The 12,518-nt window shown below is 35.1% G+C and overlaps 1 protein-coding gene across 1 annotated transcript; it reads left to right on the forward strand.

Moving 5' to 3' along the window:
* Positions 1-2,979: 2,979 nt before the first annotated feature.
* LOC143228145 (uncharacterized) lies at positions 2,980-7,440 on the forward strand. The gene is made up of 2 exons (XM_076459460.1): positions 2,980-3,023; positions 6,950-7,440. Exons 1-2 carry the CDS (start codon positions 2,997-2,999, stop codon positions 7,424-7,426), a joined length of 504 nt encoding a protein of 167 aa, XP_076315575.1. The 5' UTR covers positions 2,980-2,996; the 3' UTR covers positions 7,427-7,440.
* The last annotated feature ends 5,078 nt before the right edge of the window (positions 7,441-12,518 follow it).

Genomic DNA, 12,518 nt, shown 5'->3' on the forward strand with positions numbered 1-12,518 from the left:
TATGCTTAGATTCTCTCACTAAAGCTATTTGCTTAGTTACGCTGTAACGTATAGAGATTACTAAAAGGGTTTAGGATCACTTTTTAAGGATCGTAAGGTAGGCGTGGCATGGCCTAGCGTGTTAAGACGTGCGCTTCGTAATCTGAGTGTCGCGGGTTCGCGCCCGAGTCGCGCCAAACATGCTTGCCCTCCCATCCGTGGGGGTGTTATAATGTGACGGTCAATTCCACTTTTCGTTGTTAAAAAGTAGCCCAAGAGTTGCGGTGGGTGGTGATGACTAGGTGCCTTCCCTCTAGTCTTACACTGCTAAATTAGGGACGGCTAGCACAGATAGCCCTCGAGTAGCTTTGTGCGAAATTCCAAAAAACAAGTATCGTAAGGCAAACTTTTGTAGGGGTGAGGACTGAGGGAGACGAGACTATGGTGACTGTCGGTTGCTTCTGGTAGAAAGCCAAAAGAAGCAAACACATTTTTTATTGCTATTAATTTGGTTTTATAAACGCTTTTAAAATCTAGAATTAACAGCAAGTTATTGCATATTAACATTCAAATAGCATATCGCGATTAAGGATAAGCATAGCCAGGTTGTTAGACTACTTAAATCATAATTATATTATAATCTGATGATTTCGGATTCGACTCCCTGTCCTACCAAGCAAGTTCATCCCTTTAGTGTGACGGTCAGGCTCACTAGTCATTGGTAAAAGAGTAGTCGAAAGTTGGTACTAGGTGGTGAGAACTATCTCTTCTTTTTTTCTCTAGCCTTTTAAGTTACGGACGGCTCGCTCAGATGGCCTTGGTGTGGCTTTGAGCGAAATTCAAACCATATCACGATTATTATTATTATTACTTTTACTGTTACAATCTACACACTCCCTGTGTGCCACTAACTTTAAAGCCGAAATCTTTTTTGTTGTTTTTTTTCTTAATAACTTACAGTAAGTAGGATATAGAATCAGTGTTAAGTTTTAGTAGATGTTGAGCATTTGTATGACTGAGTGAAAAGGGCATTTTTGGGACATAATGGTTGAAAGGAAGGGGTTTCAGCCCATCCTCTCACCCATCTATTTACGTCACTGATAGTCGTATTTGAAAATGATGTGCTCCTACATTGGCATCTTTTTCTTATTTCCTATGCGAATATTTATTCTCGGAAAGAGCTGTGACACATCTGTCCACCCGCAAGCCTTACCGTGGAGGGGTTGTACTTTTGAACAGTTGGTACTTGGCCATGAACCAAATATATGTATCTATATATGAGTGAAAACCAAATTCAATTAATCGATTAGAATAGCACAGTTGCTCTTCCTTCTAGTCTACAGTTCAAATGAACACCGATGGTCATTGTGTAACTTTATGACAATATCTGAAACAAGCAAACAAAAATATAGCGCTTAAGATACTACTTATGGTGCCTTGACTTATATGTGGTGCGCCATGGCACTGAATTAGGATATTCACACAACTGTTATTTACCTTTCGTAATTGGTAGCGTGGCTTCACAACGTCTGAAAACTGTTTGGGATAGTGAGATAAAACGTGATAAACTTTTCACATGGGTAATTTCAAGTGGTACAAGTTATAAATTATAAGAGCTGTTATAAAAGATTAGTTATTTAATGTTATGTGAGCATATGTTTAGTTTGATTAACTGTCACTTTATGTTGTCCCCCAGTGGCACAGCAGTATATCTGCGGACTCACTGCTAGAAACAAGATTTCGATATCTGTGGTGGGCAGAGCACAAATAGCCCACTGTGTAGCTTTTTTGCTTAATTCCAAACAATCAGTCAATTAATTTAAATTTGTTAATTTGTTTGAAGTTAAGCACAAAGTTATACAAGGGGCTCTCTGCGATTTGTCCAACACGGTTCTCGAAACCCAGTTTCTAGCGTTGTAAGTCCGCAGACATACCGCTGTGCCACTTTATGGAATATTAAATATGACTGTTGCCATAAGATTTCTAGAAACTCTTCGATAATGAAGATCTTATAAAGTATTGTCTTGAAATCCAGTGTATATGAATGTTAACGAAAATAAGTGAATAAACGAAACGTGAACATCATAAATATTGAAAATCAATTTTTTATTTCTATACTGCTCTAGTATTAACGCATGTTTCTTAAAATTATCGTACATTTCGAAGTTAAAATCCAACGATATTTCTTTGTTTGTTTTTGAATTTAGCGCAAAACTACACAAGGGCTATCTGCGCTAGCCGTCCAAATTTAGGAGTGTAAGACTAGAGGGAAGGCAGCTAGTCATCAGCACCCACCGCCAACTCTTGGGCTACTCTTTTACCAACGAATAGTGGGATTGACCGTAACATTATAACGCCCTCACAGCTGAAAGGGCGAACCAACGATATAATGCGCTATTAAAAAAATTCACGAAATTTTGTTTACAATAGTTGACGGACGCTAAGAAAGGTGAATTTTAAAATACAGGACAAAGCAAGTTTTGGATAAAAGTAAAACACCATAAAAAACTTGCCACAGTTGCAAAACTTACCGTATAATTATTGATCCATAAAAGACCTTACGTCGTAATCGTCCTTCATCTCAGAGTAATAAAATAAGGTTGAAACTATTGTCCATAACAGCTTACAAATGCCAATCAAACAAGATGAAACCAGCCGATAAGTTGATTCTTTCGAAGATATCATCATCAACTAATTTAAATGACTTTGATTGGATGAAAGAAGTTTGAAGTTGAAACACCAACATTTTTTTAAGGATATTTACAAATATTGTGATTTTTAGGTTACAGGTATATAATATGTTACCCGATTAAAGATATATAAGTACATTGATTACGTCACATTGAACAAGTTAATGGATAAACTTTTGTTTGACATTATTCTACTTTAAACTCTTTAAAAGTAATGTTTTATTTTACTAGAGGACAATTTTTTTTTTAATGAACTAAGACTATATAAACTCACTGCGATTCCATCTTGTTCAACTGAAAACTGGTTGATTTACAGATGCTAGGAGAATGAGATTAAACATTTGGAGTGATGTTGTAAGTTTCTTTTTTTTTTTCATCAATCTAATGTTTGTTGTGTGTGTTTCTTGTAGTAAAGCTACTTCGGTCTATCTGCGGCGTCTATGGAGGGTGAATCGAACCCCTGATTTTAGCATTGTAAGTCCGTAGACATATCGCTGTACCATCGGGCGGCATCTTTGGTTCGTCTGAGAATTACGTTATGAGGCATAAGTAAATAAATGTACTTTAACGATAAATTACCAATTTATCTATAATAACTTTTTTAAGATTTCGTGAAAATATCCGACAGATTCTTTCTTCATTTTTTTTATGGAATACTATGACTTTGGGGTGAGAAAACTGTTTCATATTTTTGGGGTTTTCTTGACATGCTATGAACAGAAATGATCTCAAATTGAATAACTTAACCTTTTCATTGTGTGAAGGATTGAAATGCCACAGACATCTTTAAGTTCCGTTCCATTACAATTAAACCTGGCAAAAATTACGTCAGTGCTTGCCTCCTACCTTTAATATAACATTATATATTAAGAACAATTGCTATATGGTTATACTGTGAGGTTCTCTGACTGAGGAGCCGAAAACTCGAAGTTTATCATAAATAACATTGTTTGGTAGCATAAGAAAATTTTATTATCAAATTATTTAAAACAATAAGTTTTAACAGTTGTGAGCTTTCAAAGAACCATAATGCACTGGAATTGGAAATATCAGTAGCATAACTGTGATGTATGAATTCTTCGATTTATATTACTTTACTTTGAAAATACCGTTGAATACTCTCAGTGTTATTTTTCTTTTATAATATTGACTTTCGATTCAGAAGAATTTTAATAGATTATTGGTTGAGTGGTCAGTATAATTCAATCTCAAAAGCTTACACTCAGTGTTTTTATTCGACATATTATTTTTTACTGTTCTCTGTACAAAGTGGCCCGGCATTGCAAGGTGGATAAGGCACTCGACTAGTAATCTGAGAGTTGCGGGTTCGAATCGCCTTCGCACCAAACATGCTCGCTTTTTCAGCCATGGGGGCGTTATAATGTGATGGTCAATACAACTATTCGTTGGTTAAAATGTAGCCTAAGAGTTGACGATGGGTGGTGATGACTACTGCCTTCTCTCTAGTCTTACACTACTAAATTAGGGACGGCTAGCGCAGATAGTCCTCGTGTAGCTTTGTGCGAAATTCGAAAAAAAAACTGTACAAACTGTACAAAGTCTTGGGAAGAAGTAATTTTTTTAGGTAATTATATCAAATATTGTATAACCGAGTGAAAGGTGGCTCTTGGGAACGCATACGTTGTGGCAGATTTCCTAACTGTCAGTAGATGCATGAATATAAACATCTGAGTATAAATATTCTTTGTGAATAGTTATCTGACTGTCATTATCCTTTGTGAGTTATGTTATCCATTTTCTTCTGCTATCCAGATATACACGTGTCTTTATTGTTTTATTTTAAATTCTAGAACATTCAATAAATTTGAAAAAGGGGCACAAGACCCATAACTTTGAAGATTAATGACCACAGCTAGTAATGAAAAATATAGATGTACAGCTTAGCCTTTAAACATCATCTGTGTTTTCAAGCTTAAATAAGTTGTTTACAAGTAATAGAAACGGGAGTATAGAAAACGAGTGCGCTTTGCGGTGAGAAAACTGTCTTATATTTTTAAGGTTTTCTTGACACATGCAGCATGCTATGAACAGAAGTGTTGTTCTTAGATACATGCTTATAGCATATTTTAACGGTTATTAATATACACGTGGAATACTTCATAACATTGTCACATACTGAACTTTGCCAAATATTAAAGTATTTACTCAAAAACACATAAAATACAGTTGTTTGCTGCACATATCCACACAATTTCCCGTTTCATGCAATAAGAATTTTTTTGTTTACGTCTACGTTTTTCCACTTAAATCGCATTCAGCATCTCAAGCTACAAGATGCTATAAAACCTGTACCAAAATACTTCACCATGGTCGAATATTATGAACGAAAGTGCACTAAATACATACACGAATATTTGTGTTCCAAAAATTACACAATGGCAGAATCTACCTGTCCGAATATTTATATCTGTGTTTGATGATTTCTTAGATATATATACTAACAATGTAAGAATACTTTATGTAGTCTTCTCAAACCAAAGAGAGTGACGGATGAGAAATAACTTTTAGACAGCGAGTGTGCAATGTCAGTTAATTCGACATAAAAAAATAAATGACTTCCGGCACATGTTTCTATTTTGTATTTTAGTAAGGGGTCCGCAATATACAGAAAGTAGAACCATATATAAAACTCAACCTAGAAATGTCACTGTTTGGGGTTACTCGAGGCAGGTGGGAAACACGTAACAACATTGCAACCTGTAGCAGCAGACCGTATTTTATGAATGTTAAGGAAACCCACTAGTAAACTTTCTCGGTAGAAAAAAAGTATTTCATTTTATTGGGCAGTTTTAATGTATAAATGATTCCAACAACTCATACATGTATTTTTTCTCAATTACGATTATCTGAACTACAACACAATAATCCTGATAAACTCCATCTGGAGGCTGGGGGAAACGAATTGATAATGTAAGTGTTTTTAACGTTTACTGCAATGTTTATCAATAGCTAATGACTGGTTTCGGTACGAATTCTCAGTATCACGTATGAAGAGGTTTGGTGTATGAAGATAAACTGTTAGTGATGTAACAAGTAAGGTATATACATTCTGTTGAATTCGGCGCGAAACTAAATACACTTAGAGTTAAAATCGTCCAGGAAAGACCTCTATAACGTACTTTTTGGAAAATGGTGTAAAATATGAGAGTTTGGTGAGAGTTTGCATGAAGGTATTGTAACTAAAAAAAAAGGGCTTTTTTACACCGTAAGTGGTTTCAGTGTTCTAATCTACAATGGAGGTTAAAGTATTATACTCTTAGTGGACACGTCTGGCATTCAGATTGTTACTGCGTTTTATAAACTTACATGCAGACATAACTATCTGCATTCTGCTCAACTATTTTCAAAGATAACAAATTTCAGAACATAAATCAAACCTCAAATTAGCGACTTTACTCGATGGGAAGCTAGCTAGTTTCTTCACACATGAGTTTTTTTTTTCCCCTGACGAAAATATCTAATGTCCGTGTAGAAATACTAACGTCCGAAGTTAATGCATTGAGGTTCAGCGTTTTATAATATTCGAAATCTATAAACGTTTCTTGTCAAATATTTGTAGTTTTCCGGTTAATAAGCGTTTATCACAGATATAACTTCTGAGGTTTATAGCATACTATCCGTAGCAACCATTGTTTGTTTGTTTGTCTTGGAATTTCGCACAAAGCTACTCGAGGGCTATCTGTGCTAGCCATCCCTAATTTAGCAGTGTAAGACTAGAGGGAAAGCAGCTAGTCATCACCACCCACCGCCAACTCTTGGACTACTCTTTTACCAACGAATAGTGGGATTAACCGCACATTATAACGCCCCCACGGCTGAAAGGGCGAGTATGTTTGGCGCGACCGGGATGCGAACCCGAGACCCTCAGATTACGAGTCGCGCGCCTTAACGCGCTTGGCCATCCGTCATTGCAACCCAACAATATTAAACTATCTCTTGGCGTGTCGGTTTATAAACTTTCAGGGTGAGATTCTCGAAATATTCTACATGCATTTCTAAATATACATTCAACTAAGACAAGAATATATATTAAAATAAATATATAATAGTATGCAGAAAAAATAAATAAAAGTGCAGAACATTTCGATCATTTAGTCATCTTGTTTATTGTAACATACCTCATATTTTAAATTGTACTTTATGTGATTATTTATTAATGAAATGTGATTCTGATCTTAATTGTTTCTCTGTTGATATTCCAAATATCCGCGTTTCAATTGCTGAAAAAAAAGTATCATTCTTTTCGGGTTTTTTTTCAGGTAATTGTTGTTGTGCTACTACAAACTCTACACCTTGCTATTGGACTCTCTGGTACTAGCAGTGGTTTTGAAGAAACATACACTTGGACATACGTTGACGACAAAGTTGATCCGAATGTTCTTATTCGAGAAACTCTGAAAGACGCTAATGATAATATAGAGCAAAGTTTTAGCCCTATATTTGAAGAACCTCTTATTGAAATTACGAGTTATAAACCAGGAGCCCCAACGAATCCTCACATTTTTCTGGACACTTCACTTTTTAACAAACCAGGCGATGTTGGGCACCATTCGTTACCTGGTTACAGATTAAATCGGAAATCGACTGGTAAAGGGAATAGGTACCACTATGGTTATAGTAGTTACCACCACACGTCCGGTGATAACAGCAGGTTTTCTCTCTATGAACTTCGAGCCTTTCCATACACTAATTTAACGAGAAAAGCCAGTTATGTTCATAAGTATTTACTTTTTTAAGCAATGAAAATGCTTACAGCTACAATAAACTATTTTTGAAAGGATTTAAAGGTGTGTTAGTTCATATTGAAACTTTTTAAAAATAAACATTGTATGTGTAATTTTACTCAAAAAATATTGCTCTAAGAAATATTAACGAAACATTCTTTGGATTTCAAGAAACAGACGCAAAGAGGCAAAATATAAATTACACTGAAGTAAAGATTTTAGTGATAAAACAGTGTGAATATTTTTACAAGCATAGCAGTTTAAGCAGAACATTTATTTTAAAGCATTAATGTCAAATTCTTTTTGTTGCTGTTAAAATTAGAAGATTTCCCATAGCAGTCTTTAATTCATTTGAAAATAAATCAAAACATTATAGATTTGGTTCAAAGAAGAAAACCAACTTTATTAGAAAATTATGTCACAAATTCTACATTTGATTTGTATTGTTAGCTGAATATAATTACGGCTCTAATCCAAGAATCTTTCGTCAAATCCCTTTTTCATTTTGTAAGAATACTGGATTTCGAAGTACTCAAACAGATATAAAATGATCTATTGTGTAGCTGTTTTGGTGAGAGATTTTAGAAGAGTGTTTCCCAAACACGCGGACAAGGCGGGTTTTGCTGAGGTAGAAAGCTTGTAGGAAAAGAAAAAAATACACGAAGCCAAAACAATTGAATGGGCTGATTAAAATTATATTTTCGAATAGAGACGTGATCATGTTGATTTGAGATGTATTAAATAGGGTTGGCACTGAAAAAGTTAGAAGTTGTTGCTCTAGATATTATCCCGCTACACCAAACATGCTCGCCCTTTCAGCCGTGAGCGCGTTATAATGTGACGGTCAATCCCACTATTCCTTGATAAAAGAGTAGCCTAAGGGTTGACGGTGGGTGGTGATGACTATCTGCATTCCCTCTAGTATTACGTCGACAAATTTGGGACGGCGAGCACAGATGACCCTTGTGTAGTTTTACGTGAAATTCGAAACAAACAAAGCTTTAGACATTGAGTAAGTGGTTCACTCGTAGCACCTTTTACTTACTAAATAACATGAAAGCAGATCCTATTATTATCGTGTTAGTTTCGCTAGATATCAATAAAACGGTAAATAATAAACTAAGAGGCAAATGGCCTAAAACCTTAAACCTTTCGGTTACCACTACCGGCCTCGGTAACATGTAACTGTTGTTTATATGAACAAATGATATAATTGGATATAAATAATTTTAATATATCTAATAAATTCATTTACGAGTCTCCCTTTTATTCCGACTTTAAAAGCCGTTATTTAAATTAAGACTGCATAATTCAGTTTTTATAAATAATAATTGAAGGCTTGCATTAAGGAAACAAAAATTGTGAAAACAAGATAGAAAATTGTTAGTTAATGTTATTCTTTCTTTTTCCTTTTCAATTTCCAAATTATCTTACTATTTAATAATTGTATATACCCTGTTTTGTGGAAGTTACTAATTCACTTATTTAATTAATTAAGTATTTATGTGTTAAAATCCCGAACCAAAAGTCTTGCCCCCTAGTGGCACAGCAGCATGAGCACGGACTTATTTTACTAAAAACAGGGTTTCGATAACCGTGATGAGCAGAACACAAATAGTCCTTTGTATAGCTATGCACCTAGTAATAAACAAAGAACAAAACAACAACCAAATTTATATACTACAACTGGAAACATGCCTTACTTTAGGGTATTTTTATATTACTTCTTCTCAAAACCGAGTATTCCATGTAAACCATCGGGCAATTTCCAGTTATCATAAAAATAGAACACGGTAACTGAACCACTTAGCTATGATTATGAATACCAACTGCCACGTAATGGTTTATTTTTATAGTAAGAAATTAATATGCGAAATACTTCTATAACCAGGCATATAATTCACAACATGTCTAGTTATAGTTGTAAACATTATAAACCAACACAAATTTCACAGTATATTCAGTTTTAGTTGCAAACATTACAAACCAGCATATAATGCACAACATGTCTAGTTATAGTTGTAAACATTATAAACCAACACAAATTTCACAGTATATTCAGTTTTAGTTGCAAACATTACAAACCAGCATATAATTCACAACATGTCTAGTTTTAGTTGTAAACATTATAAACCAACACAAATTTCACAGTATATTCAGTTTTAGTTGCAAACATTACAAACCAGCATATAATTCACAACATGTCTAGTTTTAGTTGTAAACATTATAAACCAACACAAATTTCGCAGTATATTCAGTTTTAGTTGCTAACATTACAAACCAGCACATAATTCACAACGTTGTTCGCTCTTCTATGTAAAATATTTTCTCAACCCAAACGAGCCGTTTTTGCATATATAAACCAGCATATAATTCACAACATGTCTAGTTTTAGTTGTAAACATTATAAGCCAGCATATAATTAACAATATATTCAGTTTCAGTTGTAAACATTAAAAACCACCATATAATTCACAATAAATCCAGTTTTAATTGTAAACTTTACAAACCAGTACATGATGAAGGACTACACAAAAAACTAAATTAATTGCTCAATTTTCGGCAGTATAAAAGGCCTAATTTGTTTATTTGCTTCCAAGTACACTGATTAGCTCTAATCTCAGCGAAATTATCCAGGTGCAGCAAAAATAACGAATGGAAGAATAGGTTAGGGCTCTCGGTGATATTGTTTTTTTCATTGTGTACGGATACATGGTTTGATGCGTTAAAAAAGTTGACTTATTGCATACACGTACATGAAACTGTCGTTGTACACATATGTTGTTTTTCATGTATTGTCTCAATGTTTCATCCAAAAACTGTATTTTACAACAGGTGTACATCAGAAATGGACAAATTACAAATATTATTCCTACACTAAGTGTTCTGAATTTGTTGGTATTGTCAAGAAAACAACCCTTAATTTCTTCTTGTCTCTATATTGGCTCACTGATGAGAGCCTACAGTTTTGTTGGGTAGCTTAAAGCATCCCTATATGCAAAAACGGCTCGTTTGGGTTGAGAAAATATTTTACGTAGAAGAGCGAACAACGTTTCGACCTTCTTCGGTCATCGTCAGATTCACAAAGAAAGAAAGAGGTAACTGACCGGAAGCTGACCGCATGTTTGGAAGGGGTTGTGTAACTGAGTGTCGGAATGTAGAGGGCGGTGTTAGATGTTTGAATATATAATTTTATTTTATTATATTTAATATAGGTATAAAGGCGTTCCTTTATATTGGTTTATTTTGGGTTTTTTAGTTGTTGTATAAGCAAGGCTTCTTTAATTTTGCGTTTGTTTATGTTTGTTTCTTTATTTAGTATTTGAGTGTTTTCTATGGTTATGTTGTGTTTATTTGACTTGCAGTGTTCAAAAACGTGTGAAGGTGACTTTTTATGTTCTTTGAATCTGGTTTCCATTTTTCTACTTGTTTCTCCAATATAGAAGTCGTGGCAGTTATCACATTGTATTTTATAAATAATGTTGGTATGGTGTTTGTCAGTGTAGTTTTTACTTAGCAGCAGTATATGGTTTCGTGATTTTTTTGATTAGTGAGATATATTTACTTTTGTTGGTTGATTTTGCTTTCTGTGTAGGCGTGTGCGTATAATGTTTTTTACGGTTTGTGGAGGAAACTTATTGATGTTGATGAAGTATTGTTTTAATTTGTCTAATTCATCGTTAATTTTATCTAGTGAGCATAGTTTTATGGCTGTGTTTATTTGGTTTCTTAGTATGTTGAGTGTTTTGTTTTGTTTCATGTGCTGAGTCCCAAGGAATGTTTAGTCCAGTATGGGTGATTTTTCGGTGGATTTCTGTTTTGAATTGAGTGTCCGTTCATGTAATTTTGAGGTAAAGAAATGATATTTGATTGCTTTCTTCCTGTTCACATGCGAAGTTAATGTTGGGATTATAGAGTTAATGTGATTGAAAAATTAAGTATGTGTTCTGTACATCTGAATCCCGCAACCGTGTCATCTACATATCTGTACCAGTATAGTGGTGGATGTAATGCTGTGTTAATTGCTTGTTTCAACTTGTGTCATAAAACTATGACACAACCCCTTCCAAACATGTGGTCAGCTTTCGGTCAGTTACCTCTTTCTTTTTTTGTGAACCTGACGATGACCGAAGAAGGTCGAAACGTTGTTCGCTCTTCTACGTAAAATATTTTCTCAACCCAAACGAGCCGTTTTTGCATATATATTTCTCTACAAGTGGGTTTTCTCGACATCACTGATTAAAACATCCCTGTATCAGAAGGCCCATTCCAATGACACTTCAGTTAATTATTTTAGATACAACATTTTCTGTAAGAGACAAGAAAACAAACATAAAAAACCGCTGTGTCAGGACACATTTCAGCAACACTGTAAACAGAACAATTTTTCAGGCAGTCATCTGGAATCGATGCTTAGAAGTATATCCTGATATATTCTGTCATTTATTTATGGTTGGGATGACAAATGTAAACCATTTATGATGATATATGCAGCTGCACTTCAAGAACTTACAGCATACAATGAACAAAGATGGCGTAGGAAGGTCTATGGGTGCCGTAAGATTGGTCTGATACGTACACGCACGTTCAAATGATTTTGTATATATAGTTATACCACAGCTGATTATACGTCGTCTACATTTTTCTGATGAAGCAATAGAATTGTTTGGCTTGAAGTAGTCGCATGCAATGTCTTTTATTGAAGCTGTGTAATTGGAATTCCAAAGCTGTAATGCTGCTGTTAAGTTTTAAACATCGGATTCTTTACAGTAAGTGTCTGTGGCTTGTTGCCGATAAGCTTCAACAATAAACAAACAGCAATTGTTTGTTTGTTTTGGAATTTCGCACAAAGCTACTCGAGGGCTATCTGTGCTAGCCGTCCCTAATTTAGCAGTGTAAGACTAGAGGGAAGGCAGCTAGTCATCACCACCCACCGCCAACTCTTGGGCTACTCTTTTACCAAAGAAAAGTGGGATTGACCGTCACATTATAACGCCCCCACGGCTGGGAGGGCGAGCATGTTTGGCGCGACGCGGGCGCGAACCCGCGACCCTCAGATTACGAAGCGCACGCCTTAACGCGCTAGGCCATGCCAGGCCCAACA

Source organism: Tachypleus tridentatus, chromosome 10, assembly GCF_004210375.1.
Source record: "Tachypleus tridentatus isolate NWPU-2018 chromosome 10, ASM421037v1, whole genome shotgun sequence".
Lineage (NCBI taxonomy): Eukaryota > Metazoa > Arthropoda > Merostomata > Xiphosura > Limulidae > Tachypleus > Tachypleus tridentatus.